Source organism: Rhinoderma darwinii, chromosome 2, assembly GCF_050947455.1.
Source record: "Rhinoderma darwinii isolate aRhiDar2 chromosome 2, aRhiDar2.hap1, whole genome shotgun sequence".
NCBI lineage: Eukaryota > Metazoa > Chordata > Amphibia > Anura > Rhinodermatidae > Rhinoderma > Rhinoderma darwinii.
In genome coordinates this window covers 461555463-461581183 of record NC_134688.1, presented here as the reverse complement: position 1 = coordinate 461581183, position 25721 = coordinate 461555463, and the positions used below count along the sequence as shown (strand labels likewise).

At 43.7% G+C, this 25721-nt stretch overlaps 1 protein-coding gene across 5 annotated transcripts in view; it reads right to left on the bottom strand.

Annotated features, from left to right (window-relative positions):
* Positions 1 to 25721, bottom strand: part of ITSN1 (intersectin 1) — a 151572-nt gene that overhangs the window by 65682 nt on the left and 60169 nt on the right. For 4 of the 5 annotated variants that reach the window (XR_012881604.1, XM_075854575.1, XM_075854576.1 and 1 more), the window contains exons 6-17: positions 25245 to 25403; positions 17224 to 17320; positions 16955 to 17055; positions 14530 to 14593; positions 12629 to 12766; positions 11966 to 12084; positions 11001 to 11263; positions 8667 to 8816; positions 8443 to 8583; positions 7393 to 7480; positions 4812 to 4951; positions 2084 to 2211 (exon numbers count right to left, since the gene is read on the bottom strand). Coding sequence is in view for 4 of the 5 variants with exons in the window: in XM_075854575.1 (XP_075710690.1) it covers positions 2084 to 2211; positions 4812 to 4951; positions 7393 to 7480; positions 8443 to 8583; positions 8667 to 8816; positions 11001 to 11263; positions 11966 to 12084; positions 12629 to 12766; positions 14530 to 14593; positions 16955 to 17055; positions 17224 to 17320; positions 25245 to 25403 (1588 nt within the window). In the remaining variant the exon portion in view is untranslated. The remainder of the gene's footprint in view (positions 1 to 2083; positions 2212 to 4811; positions 4952 to 7392; positions 7481 to 8442; positions 8584 to 8666; positions 8817 to 11000; positions 11264 to 11965; positions 12085 to 12628; positions 12767 to 14529; positions 14594 to 16954; positions 17056 to 17223; positions 17321 to 25244; positions 25404 to 25721) is intronic. The other variant, XM_075854578.1, reaches the window with a different exon arrangement.

Genomic DNA, 25721 nt, shown 5'->3' with positions numbered 1-25721 from the left:
CCGATTAGGCGCAGGATCTGCTCATCTTACTATTTTAATAGAAAGAACCCCCCCCCCCCCCCTTAAATGTGACAATCAGGGAAGCTCGTATCCTGTTTGGTAAGCAGGGGCTTGGGGGATAACATGAAGAAACGTTCCTGTACCCCTTCCCACACAATCATTCACTGGAGGCTGTACAGGGGTAGAGATGACGGTGAAAAGGCTGTAGTCTTCCTTCTTGCTCTCATTCACAGCGAACCCCTCTCCTTCCATTACACAGAAACAAAACTCTTTTTCCTGTTCCCCGACGTCAGACGAGCGGCACTAACCCGACGTCAGACGAGCGGCGCTCCCCGACATTTTTGCTCCAATGCATCTAAAAATATGAATCGAAGACCCTTTGTGCAGTCTTTATTAAAAAATATCCGAATGTTTCGTGCAGGTAGCTCCTATGCAGACCTATGTGCCTTTAGGGTTACACAGACTGCACACGAATCCTGAGTGAGATGTACATAGCCGTGGATGTATTATTCACATATTGATCTTTTTTTTTTTTTACTACTGCTTTCATTCGCACGGCTTCACTAGATCTGGAGTTTGCACCCCGTAAAACAAAGTTCATAGTCATTAGTTATTTCTGGGGGGGGGGGAGGGGGGGAATCTAATCCGCAATCTAAACTTATATTTTGGGTAGAACAGCAAGGACAGGTTGAATTTTTCCTACAATATCTCCTCTGAAATGAGTAGTGCCAAAAGTGTGTCAGATACTCACCTGCCTTGACAGAGATAACATGAAGCCCGTAAACTGACCATAGACACAAACTACTCTGTAATCTCATAGTAAGAGCCAGATCTGAAAAACACACAACCCCACATCCTAGGGGACAAACAAAGGTTGGTCACCCACAGCCATAGTCTTGTTACTGACGGACAACAAAAACCGTCATGTTCCTCAAACCGTTGCTGAACCATTTTTGCAGTGCGACAGGGGCATTATCCGGCTGAAAGAGGCCACTGCCATTAGGGAATACCGCGGTCATGAAGGGTTGTACTTGGTCTGCAACAATGTTTTGGTGGGTGCTACGTGTCAAAGTAACATTCACATGAATACCCAGACCCAAGGTTTCCCCGCAGAACATCACACTGTCTCCGCCGGCTTGTCTTCTTCCCATAATGCATACTGGTGGCATCTCTTTCCCAGGTAAGCGACGCACGCCCATACGGCCGTCCACATGATGTAAAGGAAAATTTTATTCATCGGACCAAGCCATCTTCTACCGTTGCTCCATCGACCAGTTCTGATGATCACGTGCCCATTGTAGGCGCTTTTGATGGTGGAGAAGGGTAAGTATGGCCACTCTGACTGGCATGCAGCAAGCTGCGATGTTCTGACATCTTTCGATCATAGCAAGCAGTAACTTTTTCAGCAATTTGTGCTCCAGTAGCTCTTCCGTGGCATCCCACCAGATGGGCTAGCCTTCACTCCCCATGTACATCAATGACCCTTGGACGCCTATGACCCTGTTTGCAGGTTCCTCAGCTGTCCTGCCTTGGATCACTCTTATCAGGCACTAACCACTGCATACTGGGAACACCCCGCAAGACCGGCTGTTTTGGAGATGCTGACCCGGTCGTCTATGATCACAATTTGGCCCTGAGGCTAAATTAAAAAATTAGCTGAGCTCCTATTATACAGATATATAGATTTGGTTTTTCCTACATCAGATTACCATACAGTGCCTGGTGTAAAGACTACACTTCCCAGAGTGCCAATTAGCAGATAAAACCCTGCACAAATTGTGTGAAAAAGGAATGCTGGAAGACTTCCGCTCTGAAGGATGCAGAATTGTGAATGCAGCTCTGGAGTATAATATCGGCTGTAATTCAGGAATAGTACCAGATAAGTAATGTTAAGCATTTATAAAGTTACTCGACATTTTTCATAATTTTACTTTTACGTAGTACAATAAATTGGCCGATAAACCACTAACTACATGACCAATATTCACCATCTACTCATCAAGCCACTAAGATTGTAGAAATGTATGTGGAAAGTAAGAGATCTCTACATCATTTGTACAGTGACCCCCGGAGAGGATCCCACCTGACAGCCGCCTCCTCCTGTTTTTCCAGCTCAAACATCTTCCGTTCCTGCTCCTTCTGCCTCATCTTCTCAGCCTCAATGTCCTTCTGCTTTTCCAGCTGCTGCTTACTGTGCATCTCCCGCAGCTCCTGTAAGAGACATTTACATAGTTACTGGGTGGTTGAAGGTTTGGGCAACAGCGAGAAAGATTCATTAGTCACAAATAGATACGGAGTAACCGCCAAGTAGCCGATGAAGCTTAGACAAGGCTGGATTATAAAGCGGTAAACTTCATACACTACTGAACAGAAGAGGGGTGCCCAACCTGCGGCCAGAAGGGGAACCTCCACCTATCTGACATTAATGGCATATACAGACGGAAAGGTTTCAGATGGGAATACCACTTTAAGTTTTATTTCAGACAATAAGGCCTCGAAATGGTAGCGCACCTCTGGTATAGGACGACGTCCAGATTATCTGTCAATTTATAGTTGGGTAATAAATAATGCAACCAAGTACTGTACACAACAGACCCGGAAATGTCAATTCATAATCGGCATAAATAGTTTTGGTTTTTTTAAGTTTAGATTTCGTATGAACCTAGAAATAGTCTCCGGAAAACTCTGACGGCTTCACTTCCAGTCACACCGAAACAGTCATTTCTCTGCTCCCGCGCGCGCCCAGGAAAACCATGCCCCACTGGACGCATGCCACCCGACCGCTGCTAGGGGAAAGGATTAAGGAGGAGTGAAGCAGAGTCACCAGCACTCAGACTACCGGCACTTGGAGTACTGGACTAACCGTGAACTCACAGCAACAGGTTCCCTAGGCAGGTGAGCAGTATCAGCTGTCCAGGCATAGGACACTCCAGCTTGTAGACATCTGGACCTTAAGGCCCTGCTCCCTGTCGTAACAAGAAACCGAGGCAAATAAGGCGGCTCACTTTATCTCCAGGTTTCCTGTCTGGGGTCGGACCTGCTCTCTAGTAGTGTGGTCATGGGGAGGGTAAAATGTAGTATTACATGGCGGCTATTCATATGAATGGCCGTCAATGTACCACAGGGACGTCTCGAGTCTGCCAGTACATGAGCTTTTAGAGGGTTCGCCGCTGGAACCCCAACCGATCGTGAGAACTGGGGTTCCAAACCCCCAGATCCTCAAAGCTTTATTTTTTTTATTTTAATCTTTGTCCCCTTTTTGGCTCCTTGGAACAGTTTTCCTCTACATTTTACACATCACGCGGAGTAACTTTGCCTTACTTATCTTATATTGATCTTCCCTTATGTAATATCTCACACTCTGTTCACATCCAGAGCTGCATTTAAAAGTCTGTTAGCTGCCACCTGGAATCCACGTGAGAGACATACTGCCAACAATTTAGACAATCTCTAATAATGCAATATCAATTTCTGGGTAGACGTGGCTTTTTTTTTTCCTACATCAGATTATTGTACAGGGAAAGATAGAAGGATACATCTCATCATCATTCACCAAAGCAGGACATGCTTCGTATAGACACTGAGCCAGGAAGAGGCTGCAGGCAGATGTGAGATCTGCAGCCTGAGAGCTAACAGGAAGCAAGCAAAGTTGTTAAAGCGGCACTTGCTCTGACAGGAGAAGAATTCATGTAAATCAAGTTCAGAATAAAGTAAAAAGTCACTTGGCATTTTATGTAGCATACACCTTCATGCGGACTGCAGAAATTCTCAAAATGTGGAGCTATGCTGATAACCAGTGTTTTTAAGATTTCTGCCTGACATTTACAACTACAGAGCCTATGGATGTAAACTGAGCTGCCAACCTTACACACGGGGACCTAAAAGTGAAATCTGACTGAAAAGGACATGCCTTTGGACAATTAAAAGGGTTGTCCAGTGACCGAAAAAATGTATGGCCATTAATATCTGATCGGCGTGGGTCCGACACCCGTCACCACCGTTGATCGGCTGTTTTGAAGGGGCCGCAGCGCTCGTACGAGTGCTGTTTCCCCTTCATTTCCTTTACTGCTCACACGGTGAATCGCTTACACACTAGTTCAGAGTTTTACAGTCTTTCCTTTTCAAAAGCGCTGATCGGTGGGGGTGCAGGGAGTTCGACGCGATTGATCAGATATTGATGGCCTATCCTCAGGATAGGCTATCAATTTATTGGGACTGGATAGCCCCCTTAATCCTCCCTCACAGACGTCACAAATGTGATCTTCTCACACGGATCTATGACATGACAGATCACTGTAAATAGCTTGTCCCATGACTCATAAATCAGACAGGATATAAAATGACATTATGTAGGGGGTCCGACCTTTGTGACTCCCAATTGTTGCAGAGAAAAATGTGCTCCAAATCTCCATTGTTTGCTGGAGAGTAGTATGGGCATGAGCAGTCAGGTCGCCATCAAGATGAACGGGAGCGAAGGGAAAAGCTATGTCAGCTTACATTGCCATTTAAATCTATGGAGAGTGACGACACACACGCATCCTGCCAAGGACTTGGAGCGCCTCGTTCGACAATGGAGGATCGTTATGGGACAATCCCTCTAAGTTGTGGTAGACTATGTCCCTGAATTCACCTTACTAACACATCTAATGTAGGCGCACTCTTCAGGTAGAAATTGGACCAGCTACATTTTATTCATGCACCCGCCTATTATCCTGGCGCCTGCTTCTTCTTACCACCCCTATCAACATGCTCATTTGTCTGGCGCTGGATGCCATTCTCCATAGGGGAGAGAAGAACAGAACAACCATTACCTTTAGCTGGTTATTAAAGACATCGATCTCTTGGAGTTTGGCCCGCGTTTCTTTCTCCAGATCATCCAGCTGGTCTCGGAGCTGCTGACGACCAAGTTCCTTGGCTTCCAAAGCTCTTTTTAGTGCAAGGAGGGAGTCTCCTGGGGACAGGGCAGAAGACTTCCATTTAATACAACCCTCAGCTTGTTCTAACAAGTCACGTACCTGCACTGTATGAGAACTGCACGCCGCGTTATAATGGCAGCCGGCAGTAATGTTCTGTTATAGAGAAACCTGGACAAATTCTGGCATCATACGCAGAGGGGCTAAGAATATTTAACTGGGTTTGTGACTCTGTAAAGTTTCCAAAACTTCTCTGGTCACAGTCCCTTTGTAGTGAGGACTGATGGTTTCCCCAGCTCAAGGTCATCTTATTTCAGAGCGTTACTGGTATTCCACCATAAAAGAACTACCCATTTGCTTCTTGATAATAGTCTGATAATTCACCGTCAGATCTTGCTTCTGGATTAAGTACACCTTTGAATGGCTTTTTTGGTTTTGTTTTATTTTTTTAAATAAAACAATGCATCAGTGTGTTTTGTGCAACTTTCTAATTACTTTTTATTAACAATTATTTTTACTTTTTGAGATACAGCTGCTTTGTATCCTGTATACAGAGCAGCTGTATCTAGCGCTGAATTCTGTATCTGCCAGGTCAGAGGGACTGACGGGATCAGTGACAGCGGGTCCTGCGTGTGTCTGGCACACAGGATCGAGCTGTTACCCATCACATCTAAATTCAGAACTTGATGACAGGTGCATCGACACACAGGACCAACTGTAACAAGCCGTCAGTGCCGCTGACCTGACGGATTCCGGTTTCAGCGCTAGCTACGGCTGCTCTGTATACAGGACACAAAGCAGCTGTATCTCAAAAAGTAATAATTATTTTCAATAAAAAGTATTTAGAAAGTTGCACAACACACACTGATAGACTTTTATTTAAAGAAAAAAAAAAAACAACTCATGATTTCAAACGTACAAAGCTATTAAAGGAATTTCACTGTAAACTTGACAAAGGACACCCACCCTCAACGTTTAGCAGAGTTCCTATAATGGAGGGGGAAACAGCAGGGAATGCTGGGAGATTTTAGCAAAGTTGTGAATATAGCTGTGGAGTAGAAAACAGGGTGTAGCGGAGGATCAGAGCAAGGTACGTTATGTAATGTATTTACAAAGTTACTCAACTTTTTATGCAGATTAAAGAGAAACGGTCAGCAGTTCGGAGGCCTCAAACTGGTGACAGCTCTACATAAGAGCGGGCGGGCATTGGAACGATATCTTTTGTCTTGGTCACGCAACTTGCATGACCAAGAAACGGATCCTTACTTCCCCCGTCACCATGGTCACAATTGCCACTCTCTGCTCTGAGTGATGGCACTAGCGTCCAATCAGGAAACTGCTAGAGCCGTCACTCAGAACAGATGGGAGGGGCTAACAGTGTGCAGTGAGGAGAGTACATACAGTGCCAACCTCAGTGGCACTTGCGATGGCAGCGCCAGGGGAATTAAACATTGATTTCTCGGTCATGCAGCTCGCATGACCTAGACAGAAGGTATCATCACAATACCCTTCTCCTCCCCCCATATCGCACTGTCAGGGGCATCAAAACTGCTGACAGATTCCCTTTAAAGAGGTTTTCCAGGTACAAGAAATTGATGGCTTATCCTCAGGATAAGCCATCAATATCTGATCAGTGAGGGTCTGACTCGTGGCGGTTTTGAAGGGGCTACGGCGCTGCTTCCCCTTCATTCATGTAACTTGAATGGGAGATGGCTGCAATACTGTGAACCGGCACTACAAGCGGGTCGTCGATTCACAGTACAGAGCAGGTAAGGAATGAAGAGGAACAGCGTCACGGCCCCTTCAAAATAGTGGATTGTTAGGGATATTCAAGAAATCAGCAGCACAGCCAGGTAAGAGTCACCAGCAGGAAAGACAACTCCCCGATCATAGGTGGTGCCCGCAGCAAAAGATATCCCCCTGTCCAAGGGAAAACACATACGGATGGCCTAACCTGTGCATAGGCCATCATTTTCTTCTAACATGAAAACACTTTAATTCTATATGTAAACTGGTGGACATATCAGTTAAAACTGCAGCCTGGCAACAAGGACATTAATGGGGTTGCCTCATGACAGACCACTCCTTTCAGAATGTGACCCCTGGGACAATCAGCTGATTGAGTTCCGCTCCGGTCAAAAAGCTGATTTTGCCGGCCAACCAGAAATGTAGCATTACATGGTGATAATACATGCTGGCTCAGAGTGGGGGGTCCCGAGCAGGGTACCCCCCACGCTCTATGATGTCCGTATGCCTTAATAGGGCACATGGACAGGGGATGTCTTTAGGAGACAACCTCTAAGTCATCCAATTAGATCAGAAGAAAATGTGCACCGGACGACAGACATCTGTGTCAGAGATTATAAACGCAGGCGGTGAGGATTATTTCTACAGTTAAAGGACTAGGAAGAAAATCACAGAGCAGCCTGAAGGATTGACAGAACCCATCCATGTCAAGACCCCTATACTATAGACTCACTGTGCAAACTGTTCTGCTGAACCTGCTTTAGTTGGTCATTGAGTAACTGCTTATCGGGAATCAATTTTCCGAGCAGTTGCTGAGACTCCTGAAGAGCAAAAAATAAAAATAAAATAATTGGTTATAAACCAGTAGAAAACATTCAGAAACATACAAAGTGAGAAAGGATGAACTGTAAGAGCGTCTCGCCGTTCTGGATCATAGAATAGTATATCGAGCAGGATATATGGACAGGGGCTGTATTCATGAGGCAACACTTCCGACGTCCGCTGTCTATATACGGCGGGGGCTGGGAGGGAAGGTGTGGAGCAAGCTCGCGGCCTGAGCCAGCTTCACAAGCTGTGTGTGCGTTACAGCTGTCGGCTCACTGCAATGAGCAGGATCCCGCTCATTTAACCCCTCAGATGCAATGGTCAATAAGAACCACGGCAGCTAAGCCATTAGAAACAGCCCACCCCATGACGTGATCGTGGGGTGCCGATGACTGTCATGGCAGCTTAGGGCCCTAATGAAGGGCCCCAAGTCTGGCATCTTTGTGCTCCTTATTAAGCCCAGAGACCGTGCTTAAAAGGATCCTGTAAAAAACAAACAAAAAAACAAACAAACAACAATATATTGTAATACATTAGTATTGCAGTAGATCATGTGAACAATTCAACCATTGCTGGTTCAAGTCCCCTAGGGGGACTAGTATAAAAAATAAAAGCTCCAAAAAAACTGGGTAAAAAGAAAATTATAATTTTTTCTTTTTAAACCTAATTGGTATCTCTGCATTTGTAAAGTCTGAACTATTACAATCAAACAGGGTCTAACCTGCACGTTAAACACAATAAAAAAAAAAAATGAATTATATTTCGCTGTTTTTTGACCACCTCATCTACCCCCCAAAAAAGGAACAAAAAGTGGTAGGATAAAATATTAGTTTATAAAAAAAATCGTGCCGCTAGGGAGGAAGTTGACACAAACCCGCTCGGGCAATGAGAGGAAAGCCGCAACACACAAACTACATGCGGATGTGTAGAGCCGGAACACAAGGAGCGCAGCACGGACCTGAAGCTGCTGCTGTAAATGTGTAATTTCTGCAATCCTCAGCTCTCGGGACTTGTTGGTACTTTCGATTTCTTGCCGCTGTGTAGAGAGACGATATCTGATGTCTTGAAGTTTCCCTTCCAGCTGATGCTTTTTGTCATTCTTGAGGAACACATAAGAAGAACATAAGATTTGGAAGGTTTGGTCACGGATTGACGATCATCAAGTTTTGTGTTTTAACTTACTAAAGCTTCCAGCTCAAACTCAAGCGTTTTCTTCTTTGCTTTCAAGACCACAATGTCCTCTTGCTCCTTGTTTCTTTGATTCAGGAGCTCCTGGCGCCGATTCCGTTCCCATTCTAGTTGTCGCTGACGTTCTAGTTCTCGCTTTGCCGCCTGAGGATGAGACATAAATTCAATGAGACTATAGCGGTATGCAACTAAAATTAAAGGAAAGAATAAAAAAAAAACACAACAAGTTAAAATAAAAACTATTTCAAAATAATCTTGCAAATCAAGGCCTGGAGAGGCCACATAGTGGACTTCTGTAAAAAGGTTTAATTTTCGCCTTGTGTCGAACGTACCGGACTTTAAAAGGCATTACTGTGCAGAACTCTACTAGAGTTATAGGGAAATTTGGTTTAGGATGGTCGACCCTTAAAACAACCCCATTCCATATGACCTATTAGACTATCTTAACGTGGGGTTCCCTTATTGGGACACACTGGATGAACAATGGTGCCTGTGCATTACACTCACTCAGTCAGCTATCCGAGCAAAGCCGATCAAAAACAAAGCGGCAAAGCGCTCACCCAAGCGCTGTCGCCCCATTTTAGCGATCGGTGAGGGTCTCCAGGCTCAGACCCCCACCGACCAAAACTTCTGACATGCCACTGTGACATGTCAAACGGGTTTTTTTTTAAGTTTAGCTACACTTTAAAAGTGGGTTTTCTGATGGATATTAAAGAGGCTGTCACCACATTATAAGTGCCCTGTCCCCTACATAAGGAGATGGGCGCTATAATGTAGGTGACAGTAATGCTTTTTATTTAATAAAAACTATCTGTTTTTACCACTTTATTAGCGATTTTGGTTTATGCTAATGAGTTTCCTAATGCCCAAGTGGGCGTATTTTTACTTTCGACCAAGTGGGCGTTGTACAGAGGAGTGCATGACGCTGACCAATCAGTGACCAATCAGCGTCATACACTTCTCTCCATTCATTTACACAGTAGCATCGCGTTCTTACTAGAACACGATGTGCAGCCACATACACAGACATTAACGTTAATCAAGTGTCCTGATAATGAATACACATGACCTCCAGCCTGGACGTCATGTGTACTCAGAATCCTGACACTTCTGAATCTTTTCTGTGAGATTCCAGCAAGGGAAACTTAATCTCGTTTACCTCGTAATCTCGCGAGATTACGCATGGCTTGCTGGAATCTCACAGAAAAGATTCAGAAGTGTCAGGATTCTGAATACACATGACGTCCATGCTGGAGGTCATGTGTATTCATTATCAGGACACTTGATTAACGTTAATGTCTGTATGTGGCTGCACATCGTGTTCTAGTAAGAACGCGATGCTACTGTGTAAATGAATGGAGAGAAGTGTATGACGCTGATTGGTCAGTGTCATACGCTCCTCTGTACAACATCCCCACTTGGTCGCTAAAAAAACTCATTAGCATAAAGCTAAAAATCGCTCATAAAGTAGTTTAAAATAGATCGTTTTTCTAAAGAAAAAGCACTGCTGTCACCTACATTATAGCGCCGATCTCCTTATGTAGGGGATAGAGCACTTATAATATGGTGACAGAGCCTCTTTAAATGCTGCGAGTAGCTCGACCCCTTCATTGTAGAGATTGTCATTTTTAGAGATGCTCTAAGTGACATGAAGCAATACCGGCACTCACTTAAATCAAAGGGCAGGGCCGAATCAAAGTTGTTGGAGTCCTTTAAGCAAAAAAAAAAAATAGATACTTTTTGGGGGAACCCTCTTCCCAGTAGCAGTCTCTTATAACGTGCCCAGCTTACATAAATAATTATTGGCATATCCTTCTGATCACAACAGGATCAGCCAAAAACCTGACGTATATGACGACCGGTTGAGGAACACAAGGTTCAGCGGTTCATCATGCTTGACTAGTTGTTTGAGAGAGATAAGTGGCGCCAGAAGGTACCGGGCAACTGCTCATCTCCCTATGGTAATAAAAATCCCCCCGGAGGCAGAGAATTTCTTCTAATTAGCAGAACAGGCAGAGGGGGGACCAAATCTTCAAAAACATGGAAAACAGAGCCCTGAGCCTTGTAATAAATATTGCATAATCACCTCAGACTCCCATGCCTTGCTGCTGGGGGTGCCTGGGAAGGTCTGCACGGTACTGGTTGGTGGAGGCCTCTGGGCAATTGCCCCTTAAGCACTCCCTATAATCTAGCCCTGTCAGGGCATACCCCTTTTGAAAAAAAAGAAATGGCAATAGGATGTTTAGCCAATGAACATTATCTACGATGCCAGTTTTGGCATCCAACTGCGTCTTACTATAGTCCTGTGAATAGGAGATGATCCGTTACCTCTCTGCGCTCGATTTCTTTCCTCCGCTCCTCTTCTCGTTGTCTCTCCAGCTCTCGCTGCCTTTCTAGCTGCTTCTCCAGCTCTTGCTGCCGCTTTCTCTCCTGTTCCTGGCGCTCCCGCTCCTTCCGCTCATGCTCGGCCCTTTCCAGCTGGGCCAATCTCTCCTGCTCTTTGCGCTGCAGCTCCAACAACGCCTGCCTCCTCTTCTCCAACTCAAGGTTCCCACGCTCAAAGTTCTCCCTCTTTTTATCTTCAAACGACACTGGGGGGAGTAGACAAGCATGGTCGTGGATGCTCCATGTACGTGCGCTGGACACATTCTTATCGTGATGAATGTCACGCTGCCCCGTAATGTCAGTAGTTCTTACTTAAACCGCCATTGCTGCATCTGATTTCACGTCCTATGCTTTCTCCCTTGCCAGATTGCATAGGACAGCTATAAATTACGGAGAAAACCAGGCCAGGAGCACAAACCGATCAGCGTGACAGCTTATTGTCAGCAATTACAATACAGCCAACACCATTAAAGGGGTTGTACAGGATTAGAAAAACATGGCCGCTTTCCTCCAAAAAAACAGAACCACTCCTGTCAATAGGTTGTGTCTGATATTGCAGCTCAGCTCCACTTAATCTTTAATGATTAAGGAAAAACCCCTTTATCACCTATTACACATGGGGCTGCCAATCACCATCTTCGGCCACCCCATAGAAATGAATGGAGCGGTGGCCGAGCATGCGCACTACCGCTCTATTTTTGTGAGACTCCCAGGAACGGCAAGGTAATCTCATTCTGGTGATCGGTGGGAGTCCCAACAGTCAGATCCCCACCAATGAAAACTTGATTATGGGACAACCTCTTTAATAATTGCCTCTGGGAACAGATTGGTGGGTGCCACGTATATATAACTTTGCTTGAAGCGTTCCCCTGCATGCTACACAATAGGTGGTTGTGGGTTCGCATTACCTGGTAGCTTTTTATCCGCTGGCTGTGGCTCCTCCTCTGCTGGTTCTTCGGGTAAGCGCTGATCTACAGACACAGACACCGAGCTCATTATGGATATACCGCTACCGGAACGGACTCTTCTGTAATATACACCAAAGGGGGGGGGGGGGGGGGGTCAGTGTGTAGGAAGTCTTGAACACACAGGTGCCGGGCTCATCGCAGTGCAGTTATCAAACTTCTGTCTTCCTGTTGAACCAATCGCATTAAGCCACATACGCTGGGAACGACGTATATGGCAAACATGCAAAAAACTTGAGGACAGCACCCGTATGGCAAAAGTGTAAAAAAGTGTTTTACTAATACATCCCAGTAGAGATATCAATGGGCACTAAGTAAGACTGGAGATTACGTTTTTTAGGGAAGGGGAAGCGAAGGCTACATGGCGCCTTAAAATTGTATGCAATGTCATTCGATACACTCGGCACACACTTCTTTCCCCCGGCCCTTGTCAATCAGGGAATGCCCTTGCATTCTTAGTGTCTCTAATTTTGCTGGAACTGCTGTGGGGAGAATAGTGAAAACATACAAATTTCTGAAGATCCACAAATTACAATTATTTCAAAGAAAATATTACACCGATATACTCCTTATGTTCCGATTCTGGTTAGACCGCGTGCTCCTCACCTAAAAGATGGAGGGATGTAATCCGGAGGCAGAGCAGGCGGCAGCGGCTGTCCGGACATAGCAAGGTCTATTAAGTGCATGGCCAGGATAAACTCTTCCGCTGTCAACTTCCCATCTTGATCGATATCCGAAAGATTCCTGTGATAGAAAAAAACCATAAGATTACAAGAACGTTTCTTCTGGTCACCAACCTCCCTATCCAATCCGGGAGGGTACATGCTCTCATCGGTTTGGGGGAGGGGTGGGGGGTCTTACTTTTTTTCTTCTACAAGGGTGAGAGAATGAGCAGTTACACATCTAACCACCCCATTTGACGACTCAGATGTTTACCGGAATCTGGATCTGATATTTTTGGACTCGTCCGTTCTGGTGATTATGTGAAGATATGTACATGTAGACATAGGCATAAGTGACATGTATGGACTTTACCGCCTAAAAATAAAAGTTCAAGATGTGCAATGTGTATCTGAGGCTCTGCTGGGGTCAGAGCTAAAAACATCAATTCTATGCATTATTTTTTGTACACAATGTTACGATTTAATGCAAAATTGCTTGTAGGCGCCCAAGAGTGTTAAGTGCCGAGTGGAATTTTTGTATAATGTGCCAGGTGTCTACTTAGTAAAAATATACAGATAAGGGGCATAATATGATTTTTTTTAAAAAATTAAAAAATTCAGGTTTTTGTTTGTGTCAAAAATGTGAAAACGGTCACGGCAGCGAAAGCGTCAAAGGCGTATTTGTTACCATAACATTATGATTTTTGGGACTCTGACCTCGGGGACCCCTGCCGATCTTATGAAAAGCCGAAGGAACCGAGATCCTTTTGTTCCTGTGAACGGGATGGCGTTGCAGTTTCTTGCACAGCAGGTGGCCGGTAAAATTGCTATGCAGGGAAAAACTGTGAAGGAGCCTCAGTGCTTCATACGGAGTATCGGCTGGTGATCCTGAGTCGGACCACCACCAATAAGGAAGTGATGGCATATCCTAGCAATATACCGTCACTTTCCAATAGTGGGAAACCCCTTTAAAGAGGCTCTGTCACCACATTATAAATTCGCCATCTCCTACATAAATGTGATAGGCGCTGTAATGTAGATGACAGCAGTGATTTTTATTTAGAAAAACTACCTATTTTAGCTTTATGCTAATGCCTTCCTTAATACCCAACTGGGCGTGTTTTACTTTTGACCAAGTGGGCATTGTGGAGAGAAGTGTATGACGCTGACCAATCAGTGACCAATCAGCGTCATACACTTCTCTCCATTCATTTACTCAGCGCATAGTGATCCTGCGTTGTTCACTATGTGCAGTCAAATTAGTAACAGTAATGTTACTAAAGTGTCCTGACAGTGAATAGACATCACCTCCAGCCAGGACGTGATGTCTATTCACAATCCCGACACTTCGGTAACGTTCATGTGTGTCACTTTTGCGAGATCACGCTGTAAATGTCAGCAAGCGTGTTAGAGTACGTGACACACATTAACGTTACCGAAGTGTCGGGATTGTGAATAGACATCGCGTCCTGGCTGGAGGTGATGTCTATTTACTCTAAAGACACTTCAGTAACGTTAATGTGTAAGTGACAGCACAGCATGATCTAGTACGATCACTATGTGCAGAGTACATGAATGGAGAGAAGTGTATGACGCGGATTGGTCAGCGTCATACACTTCTCTCCACAACGTCCACTTGGGCATTAAGAAAGTCATTAGCATAAAGCTAAAATAGGTCATAACTTGGTGAAAAATAGATTCTAAAAAAAAACAAACACTGCTGTTACCTACATTACAGCGCCAATCACATTATGTAGGAGACAGGGCACTTATAATGCAGTGACAGAGCCTCTAAGAATTTCACAAACACAATTCTGTACAAACTATATGTTATTCCATGCTTACCATATTGTAGCTAGCTGGGCTTGTGGTAAACTAGATTGCATAAGTATAGTTCTTGCTTGAGGCCCTAAAATGAATCCATCATTAAAAATTATTATTTTTGTACAGGTATTAGACTTAAAGGGTAACTAAACGTTTAAAAAAAAACTTTTCACATGTCAGAAGTTGTAATTGGTGGGGATCCGAGCACTGAGACCCCCACTGATCGTTAAAACTAAGCGGCAGAAGTGCTCGGGTGTTCGCTGTGCCGCTTAGTTTCTGGTCTGCTTTCCTCGGAGTGGTGTATGGTCTTAATAGAAAGTCTGAGTCTATACACTGCTCGCTCGGTTTTCCGAGGAAAGCCAATCAGAATCGACGCAGCACAATACTCACCCTAGCGCTTCTGCTGCTTAGTTTTAGCGTTCAGTGGGGTTCCCAGTGCGGAGACCCCCACCGATGCAAATTTCTGACACGTCCCTATGACATGTCAAAAGTTTTTTTTTAAAGTCCAGTTACGCTTTTAACAACATGTCAAAATTATATGTATGACTGCAGAAATGAATAAAAATAAAAAAATTAAAATAAAGCGTAGTTACAAGATGAACACAAAGCTAGTGGTCTTGCTCTGGCAGAGTAGAGTGGTCCATATGTTAAATGGACAGCCATTGATTTGAAGTCATCTTACACTTGTAACTTCCGCAAGCAAAATGAGCCGTTTACTGAGGGTGCAAGAAGCCGAACCTGGGGAGACCATTTTCAATCTGACCCATTCCCTGGAGTCAGACTGCGTAGTTTCTAGTGTGGAATTCGATTAACAAATCTTATTAAGAGACTAGGATGGATCATCTAAGATGCACCCAGACTGGATATGGAGACAGCGGTGAAACATTCCTGTTCAGCCATTGCTGGGCTATAGTTACAAGGAAGATTTAGTCGGGCACTTTCTCATAGGCAATAAACAGGCCAGGGAGCAGGAAGAGTAGAAATACATGACGGCACCTCCAGGGCTGAAATTGTAATTCATCAATGTGATCAACTCCCTCACCCATTGGGACTGTATTCAGACAATCACTTTCCTTCATCCTTCTCACAGGAAGCAAATGAGTTTTAAATTTTTTGTCTTTTTTTTAAACATTTTGTGTAAATTAGGTTACCAACTTTTTCCCAACCTGGGCGATGGTGGCGGTTTGCATTCTGCTTCGCAATATTCTGGTTTACAAGCCTTGATCGCTACATCAACACACATCACCAATTTTAAATATCAATCTATAAAACGACCCCATAGAGTTTAGGGTGTATTTGCACCTCGAAAGGTCTCGGCGTATACACCTAATGTACCCAAAGGGCCCTATTCACCCAATGGATGCAAAAAGAATTGCCAGGCCAGTATACCTTTTTCTCAAATGTATGGAGAAGTGTAGTCGACCAGGCTATTCCATACAAAGGCATTCAACCATATATATATATATATTTATTTTTTTAACATAGGAGCCTATGGGTGATGTCTGGCACGGTCTGCCTATACACTTGCATACGTTGGAAGCCCTACCAATGTACAATATAAAGACAGTGGGAATACACCCTTAGACGTGTCAAGTGTCCCCTCCTGATATGTAAGAAGGCTATCCACATTAAAAAAAATGTTGGCTGGTCCAGTAAATTTAAAGGCTACGTATACCTTTGAACGGAAATATATATTTTTTGATTAATGTGATGTGTTTTGAGTTCTTAAGCAATTTTGACTTTTATTCATTGACATTTTTTTTTTTTTTTTTTACAAAAAAACTTTTATGTATCCTGTATACATAGAAGCGGTATCCTCCTCTCTGAGCCTATTGCGTCAGTGAACTGATGGCTCGGCTAAGAGCAGGTCCTGAGTGCGTCTAACACACGGGATCTAGCGAATATCGCTCACATCTAAGTTCCTGTGCGTTTAACCCCTTAGATGCTGTGGTCAACAGCAACCCCTGGCATCTAAGCCGTTAAAAAGTAGGGGGCCATCCACTTCTTTCTAACGGCTTGAGATGCCGCAGTCAATACTGATCCAGCGGGATCGTCGTCATTTACGATGCCGCCCGTTGCGGTGAAGTGTCGGCTGTAACATTCAGCTGTCACCTGCATCTTATGGGGAGGGCTTAGCCCGTGAGCACGCTCCATACTTTTTCTGACTTGTCGAAGAGGTTCACTTTTATGGGGGCAGCCGGACTGATAATCATAGGGTGTATTATATATGAATATGCCTGATCCTTTGGGAGAGGAGTACTGCCAGAGGTGTCTGACAGTGGCTACCGTCTGCTTATTGAAACAATCATGCACATTCAGCGGACATGAACTTGCGGGGGGAGTCAGTGGAGAGGGCAGTCAGCTGAATGAGCTTCGTAACGTAACATTAGTTTTTTTTGACCAGGATATGGTCAAAAGAGCAGTACAAAGAACCTGTTCTAGTCACCTGTTAAGTGGCCACTCATGGTTTTATCCTGGCTGTTGAACAACTGTCTGTACTTTAGTCTTGAAGACACCGGTACAGCCCAGTCTGCCACTGGAGGGGTCCTGTAGAATGAAAAAGGACAAGAATAAAACAAAAAGATACAGATTTCATAGATCAAATAACCGTACCGGTTTTATCCCAGATCTTCAGAGTAGTAATTTGAGCAATATACTCAGTCACTAATTTACTGCAATTTTATTTGCGATCAGCACAGACACGGGTTTACTTACACGGCCACATCAAACGACTGAGCTTTCTGAAGTGTCTTAGTGTTCATTTGGGCGCCGGCACCTGAACGGCCGAATGACGAACTCTTTGGCAATGTGGCTGCAAGAACGGAGCCAAGAATTAGTCTCGGATCATGCCATTTTTGGAAATTGTAATACATATATATATATATATATATATATATATATATATATATATACTGTAAACACTGCTAAAGTAATGCAAGTTATCACACCTTGCATGTGATTTCCCATACAAAACAAAAAAAACAAGTGGAAAAGGGGAAGAGTTTCCCCTAAAAGCAGCTGGGATTTTAATATTACATAGGAATCCCTTCTAGACAATGCCACCAACGTCGAAAAAAAGTCCTGTGTGAGATCTGCACATTCTTATAGAGCCTATGGACTAGTTACACGCACCACAGGGATATGCCCAATCACCTATCCACATGATCGATCGCCCCCTGCTCATATCGGCCACGATGGGGAGGAAGGGAGGGGAACAGAAGCTTTATTATAGTCTATAGGAGTTACTGGAAACGGCTGAGTAAGCGAGTCCTTGATGGTCAAACGAACGACAATCCCCTATCCTGAAAACTCGAGCTGCAAGTGACCGTAGGAAGATCGATCACAACCTATTCCTATCATTGCATTCCCTGCACAGCCGCCATTGACCCCAGAGGTGGTGGGGGGTAATACAGGGAGTATTATTCGAACTCGCAGTCGACTGTGCTATTCATTTTGTTAAAATAACAGAACCCTGTGGCAACGGTGACAAACGGAAACCATTAGCAAAGTTTCCATCACCATATAGATCAATGGTGATGCAAACGGAAGTTAAGGTTTCCCTTTGCCTTTCCGTTGAGGGGTTCCTCTGCCTTCCATTAAATTTAATGGGGGGCGTTTTTTTGGCACAGATTGACGCGGTACCCGCTTCGAAATCCGCGCCAAAAAAACCGCAGTGTGAACTGACCCTAAGAGTTTTAAGTGCTGGGTGGCATTACCACATTTGCCAGGTGTCCACTTTGATCATATATTTTTAGGTATGGTGGTATAATAGGATTCAGGTTTTATTTGTGTATCTGAAAAGTTTAAAAATTGTCCGGAAATCCCTGGAAGATGAGGGTTACATTTTGATGCACGCAGCTGAAGTGTCCATGAAAGACATTAAACTTCCAAAATCTAATATTCACAACTCCCTAAATTCATAACACCGGAGCAGGTACAGTCCCAGGCACAGTCCAAAATGTGTAACTTTACCACTCTAAGGCCGGGTTCCCACGGGTCGGATACGCTGCGTAAAAATCACTCAGTGTGTCCGACCTGGAACCCGCAGCACATTCCGTCAAAAAATAACCAACCAAAATATTCGCAGCACATTGTGGTGTGGTTGTTCGGATTGAATTTCTGCTGCTTGAAAAAAAAGCGATCATACTTACCGCCTCCCTCCTTTGACGTCGTTGCAGGACAAGTGACACTGCAGCCGGTGATTGGCTGCAGCGGTCACATGGGATGCAACGTCATCCCAGGAGGCCGGACTGCAGGGAGGAGGAGGGTGTTCTAGGTAAGTATGACTTTTTTTCCCCTCGGAGTTGTGTTTTTTTGCGGCGTAATCTCTGCGTTTACGCCACAAAAGTCACAACACTTGGCTTTCTATTGTGGGCTTCGCATCCCTATTGAATTCAATGGGGAAAACCCGGAACGGAAAAACAAAAACGCGGCATAAATTGCCATGCTCTGGAATTATATTCCGCACCGTAGGTCACGTTATTAACTGTACTCTGCAGATTTTTTTTTCGCAGCGTGGGCATGAGATTTTCAAAATCTCATCCGCTTTGCTAGTACTGTAAATGCTGCGGAATTTCTGCACAAAATTCTGTTACGGAAATTCCGCAGTGTTTATGCTACGTGGGAACCCGGCCTTAGGTGTATTACATCAGGCCGATCATTCCTCTGAAACAGCTTATTATACCACTATGAAACGGGTGCCGGGCACTAGATTTATATGGCCGCTCTTCCGAGGGTAAAGCTGGCTCCATCTAGCTGGTCACTCCACTGGATCCTCTCCACAACTAGAACATGATCAACATTCAAAAAAACAGAGCAACCCCGCAACAAGGCATTTCAAGTAAAAATGTTTAATCGTACTGACAAGAGATAAAAGGAATAAAATCACATCAGAAATATATTTCACGCAGCAGCTCAGCTTTAAGTTCTGGTTGTGGAGTGGATCCAGTTGAATGACCGGTTAGGTGGAACGACAGGACCCAGCTTGACCACTAGAGGGAGCGAGAATACAAATACAGTGCTCTGGGAATGAGGAAAGATCGGCCTGATATAATACACCGTCGGATCGGTAAAGACAAACTGATTTCCATGTTGGGGGTTGAGCTGGAATGATTAAGTCTTGGATTATACAAGAAATATCTTAACGTCGATGTCACAATTGACTGGTTGTTTTTATAGGACTTTTTCCCAAATGCCCTTAGGGTCCCCCCTTTATAAGCCACAGCTGAAACCCACTGGAAGGAGCAGGTCCCACGCTGGAGAACTCCGCACAGTCACGTATTACATGGTCCCTTATTCATTTCAACGGGTGCCATGTAATACAAAATTTCCCCTGCAGGGTTGTGGTTACCCACAGCTTCCCCTGGTGAGAACCGCAGATAGCTGGCAGGGCTGGGGATATCTCTTTAAGAGGCTTCCTATCCAAATAAAGGGGGATGTCCACTTTTTATTAAGGCCTCATGTACATGCCCGTATTGGTTTTGCAGTCTTGAAAACCACGGACCACAAAAAACCCCATGTTGTGCAGCCATGTGTCATCTGGACTCCCGATCCACAACAATTCATCAGTATTGATAAATCTGCAAATCCGGACTGTAAAATGACATGTCCTGAGTTTTTGCGGTCCCCACACTGATCTGTGTACATCATGGTCGTGTGCATGGGGCCATAGAAAAGAAAGGGTCCGCAATTTATACTTAAAAATGTGTATTAACTGTGGCCGCAGAAGCACGGTCGCGTGCATGAGGCCTTACTCATTTCAGTCTACAACCCACCCACATAATTGATCATTACATAGAACGCTTACTGAAGTGTTGCTGGCAAAACAGCAAACAGGACAGCAGAGGCTGAACAGTTCATTTACATAATGGGTATCGTATAAATATCGCCAACAACCTCATAATCAGAGGAAACCCGGCCGCCAGGACAGAGCATGGATATGGGGTCCCCTGATGAAGAGGTGTATGTTTAGAGGATAGCAGGGGCACGGGCATGACCATCCAGAATAATTCCATTCATTTTGTGAATGGCATTGGATCAGACAATATTTTTTCTACATAAAATCTCCCCACAGGCAGGCAACGTTTCGACCCAACTCAATGGGATCTTTGTCAAGCCTTGGAGCGCCGGTCTCTTTTTTTTGATTTTTAAATTTAAAAACCGCACCTAAAAAAAAAAAAACAAACGCATAAATAAACCCACAGTATTTAATAATGCAGATTTTACCTGAGTAGATCTGCGGTTTTGATGCACATTTTCTGCATCAAATTATGCAAGGTGTGCATGTAGCCTTAAAGAAGGTTTTTCCCACAATTAACCGCTTCCCGACCGCCCACTGTATATTCACGTCGGCACTTGCTGGGCTCTGTGCAGTGCCGACATGAATTCACGGTGGGTGTTAAAAGCGCGATCCGGGTGTCTCAGAGTAGCGCTGACACCCGGATCGCGCTGTTATCACCTGCCTCTGTTCCCGGAGATATGATCGGGACCTGATTAGTTCAGGTCCCGGTCATGTGATCGCAGGGAAAGTGTGTTGTAGCAACGAACTGGAAAGTTTGTTGCTATAACAAACTGGAAAGTTTGTTGCTACAACAAACTTTCCCGGGGACCGATTGCAGGTGCTGCAGTCGGTTATAAGGCAGAACCGGGGGCCATATAACGGCCCCCGGGTCTGCCATGCACAGCAGCCTATGAGAACCAGCCGGATGCTGGGTCTCATAAGCTTCCTGTCAGTGTGACTCTCAGCGTCACACTGACAGTTTATAATACGTTACACTACCTAGGTAGTGTAATGTATTATAGCAGCGATCAGAGCTGCCAGTCTTCAAGTAAAAAATAAAGTAATTAAAAAAGTTTTATAAAAGTTACAAAAAAAAATAATGCTTTTTTCCTATAAGAAGTCTTTTATTATAGGAAAAAAATGAAAATGTTAAAAAAAGTACACATATTTGGTATCACCGCGTTCGTAACGACCCAAACTATAAAACTATAATATTATTTTTCCCGCACGGTGAACACCGCAAAAAAAATTAAAAAACAATGTCAGAATCACTTTTTTTTGGTCATCAACCCTCCCAAAATATAGAATAAAAAGTGATCAAAAAGTCGCATGTACCCCAAAATAGTACCAATAAAAACTACAACCCGTCCCGCACAAAACAAGCCCTTACACCGCTTTTTTGATGGAAAAATATAAAATTATGACTCTCAGAATACGGTGACACAAAAAATAAATAATTTTATCAAAGTGATTTTATTGCGCAATCGCCACAAAACATAAAAAACCTATATACATATGGTATCGCCGTAATCGTACCGACCCGCAGAATAAAGTAAAATGTCATTTATACCGCACGGTGAATACTGTAAAAAAAAAAAAAAAAAAACTTTGTCAGAATTTGTTTCTGTCACTTTGCTTCCAAAAAAATCTAATAAAAAGTGATAAAAAAAAATCACATGTACCCTAAAATGGTACTAATGAAAAGTACAGATTGTCCCGCAACAAATAAGCCCTCACACGGCTCCGTTGGAGAAAAAATAAAAAAGTTCTGGCTCTCAGAATATGGCGATGCAAAATGTGCAGAGTGTTCCAAAAGCGGATAGGATCGGGCGCCATTTATCAGTGCGACACCGGCCACGTATCTGCGGATTATTATTTAGGTACCCCATTATTATACCCTCTTATTATGCCCTGATGTACTCTGCCCAATTTACACATACCCCCCACGTCATAAACTGAAATACCAGCAAAACCCCAAACAGAACAGTTACCAAGCAAAATCTGCGCTCCAAAAGCCAAATGGCGCTCCCTCCCTTCTGAGCCCCACAGCGTGCCCAAACACCAGCTTACGTCCACATATATGATATTTTATATCCGGGAGAACCCGCTCAACATTGTATGAGGTATTTGTCTTCAGTGGCACAAACTGGGCACAACATATTGTGCATTAAAATGGCACATCAGTGGAAAATTGTAATTTTCACTTTGCACCATCCGCTGCGCATTAACGCCTTGGCGCACCACGACTTAATAGCATGTCGTGGTGCGGGGGGTTATATATGGAGCGGGCTCATGCGCTGCGCCCGCTCCATATTCTGCAGGTGTCCGCTGTGTATTACAGCTGACACCCGGGACTAATGGACAGGAACAGCGATCGCGCTGTTACAGGAGCCTGTAAAATGACATTCTACTGCAATACATTAGTATTGCAGTGTATTGTACCAGCGACCTAATGATCGCTCGTTCCAGTCCCCTAAAGGGACTTTTGGGAGGTTTCCACTGTTTTGGTACCTCAGGGGCTTTGCATATGTGACATGACACCCGAAAAGCATTCCAGCTAAATTTGAGCTCCAAAAGCCAAATATTGTTCCTTCCCTCCTGAGTCCTGCCGTGGGTCCAAACAGCAGTTTATTACCACATATGGAGTATTGCTGTAATCAGGACAAATTGTTTTACAAATTTTGGGGTAATTTTTCTCCTTTATTCATTGTAAAAATTAAACATTTCTATGTTTTTTCCGAAAAAAGTAGATTTTCATTTTCACGGCCTAATTCCACGAAATTCAGCAAAAAAACTGTGGGGTCAAAATGCTAACTATACCCCTAGAACAATTCCTTGAGGGGTGTAGTCTTCAAAATGGGGTCAGTTTTGGGGGGATTCCACTGTTTTGCTTACTCCAGGGCGTTGCAAACGCGACATGGCACTGAAAACCAATCCAGCAAAATCTGCGCTTCAAAATCCAAATGGTGCTCCTTCCCTTCTGAGCTCTGCCGTGGGTCCAAACAGCAGTTTAGTACCACATATAGGGTATTGGCGTAATCGGGAGAAGTAGCTTTACAAGTTCTGGGGTGCTTTTTAATCTTTATTCCTTGCAAATATATTTTTTTTCAGAAAAAAAGTAGATTTTCACTTTCACAGACAAACTCCAATAAATATAGCAAAATACCTGTGGGGTCAAGATGCTAACTATACCCCTAGATAAATTCCTTGAGGTGTGTAGTTTCCAAAACCGTCTCACTTTTGGGGGATTTCCACTGTTTTGGCACCACAAGACCTCTTCAAACCTGACATGGTGCCTAAAATATTTTCTAAAAAAAGGAGGCCCCAAAATCCACTAGGTGCTGCTTTGCTTCTGAGGCCGGTGTTTCAGTCCATTATCACACTAGAGCCACGTGTGGGATATTTCCAAAATCTGCAGAATCTGGGCAATAAATATTGAGTTGCATTTCTCGGGTAAAACCTTCTGTTTTACAGAAAAAAAATGTATTACAAATGAATTTCAGCAAAAAAAATAAAATGTGTAAATTTCACCTCTACTTTGCTTTAATTCCTGTGAAACGCCTAAAGGGTTAAGAAACTTTCTGAATGCTATTTTGAATACTTTGAGGGGTGCAGTTTTTAATATGGGGTGATTTATGGGGTCTATCTAGTACATAAGGCCCTCAAAACCACTTCAGAACTGAACTGGTCCCTGTAAAAATAGCCTTTTGAAATTTTCTTGAAAATGTGAGAAATCGCTGCTAAAGTTCTAAATGTTGTAACGTCCTATAAAAATAAAATAATGTTCAAAAAACTATGTAAATATAAAGTAGACATATGGAATATATAAAATAGTAACTATTTTGTGTGGTATTACTATCTGTTTTACAAGCAGATACATTTAAAATGAGAAAAAATCATAATTTTTGCAAATTTTCTCTAAATTTTGGTGTTTTTCACAAATAAGCAATGAATTTATTGACCAAATTTTTCCACTAACATAAAGTACAATATGTCACGAGAAAACAATCTCAGAATCGCTTGGATAGGCAAAAGCATTCCAGAGTTATTAACACATAAATTGACATGTCAGATTTGAGAAAATGGGGCTGGTCATGAAGGTCAAAATGAGCTCGGTCTTGAAAGGGTTAACATTCATCACCTATTTACAGGATAAGTGAGAAACGTATGATCACTGGTGAACCCGCCACTGGGACCCCCACCGATCCCTAGAACAGGCCTCCCATCCCGACCACCGTGATGAGGATTTTGAATGGTGCGTTGGTCGCATACGCGCGCTGCTGCTCAATGTCTAAGGGGCCAATAGAAACAAAGCGATATTGGGAATTGTGGGAAAACTCCTTTAATAGCAGCATATTACAGGGACAGGTCTACTCTTTTAGGTGTCCAAACGGCAAAAAGAGGCTAAAAAATAATTCACTGGACTTCTAGTTATGATTCTGCTGTATTCATGAGGCAGAGCGCTCCCCCCACCTCAACTGGAAGATCAGCCTAAAGTGAAGGATGAGCTGCAATACCAAATGCAACCTGAAGGCAAATAGGCGCTGTTTCTGGGAAAACGCTTTTTTTTCTATTCTGATATAGCTCCTTTAACAACTTCCCAGAAGTTCTGAAGATCATATTCTACTAGTACAGATACATGGAGCTGTATACTTAGAAAGCGGTGACTCTAAATCGTCATCACTTAAAGTGGTGAATTACATTGTTCTTCTGTTTAATCAAGTGATTACGGCATTCATGGATTTTATACCATTAGTAATGAATGTCGTAAATTTGTTTCAAAATCACGCATACAAAAAAAACAGCTTTAATTACAAACAGCTCAAGACCGAGTTCCTACAATGAATTATTTGTTACTGCAATGATGATGATCTTGGCCGAGATACAGATCCGTATTAACTGAAAAAAAAAACCTGAGCTGGAAATTTGCAGTGAGGATTAGTGATAAGCGGCATACCCGAATGAGCAAAAGCAGGAAGAGCCGGGATTACAGCTGGGGCTCCGTTAGCCAGAGGTGCTGCGGCAGGAACAGAGGACACTAAAGGAGGAGACATCCCTACTACAGGAACAGGGGCTACAGCAGCAAGGGATGGCATACCAGTAATCCCACCTATACCTGGAAAACACAAAACAGTGCAGCTTGTATGAATGGTGACAGGCAGAACTCATTTACAAAGAAGGGGGGTCAACAACATGTCTCATAGGAATACATAGTGTAAGTGACTTCCGGTCCACACAACAGACGCCGTAGGAATCGGGCAGTCACAGCACGACCACGTGACAGAACGGCGTCCAGGATCGGAGAAGATCGTTTGGCAACAAAGGGCCGGTAAAAGCATTATCTGCCCCACCTTTCATCATTGGGTGTTCTTTCCAAACGTGGGCCGATAACACATTTTTACCAGAGCGCTGCTTAAAAGTGATACATGCCGAG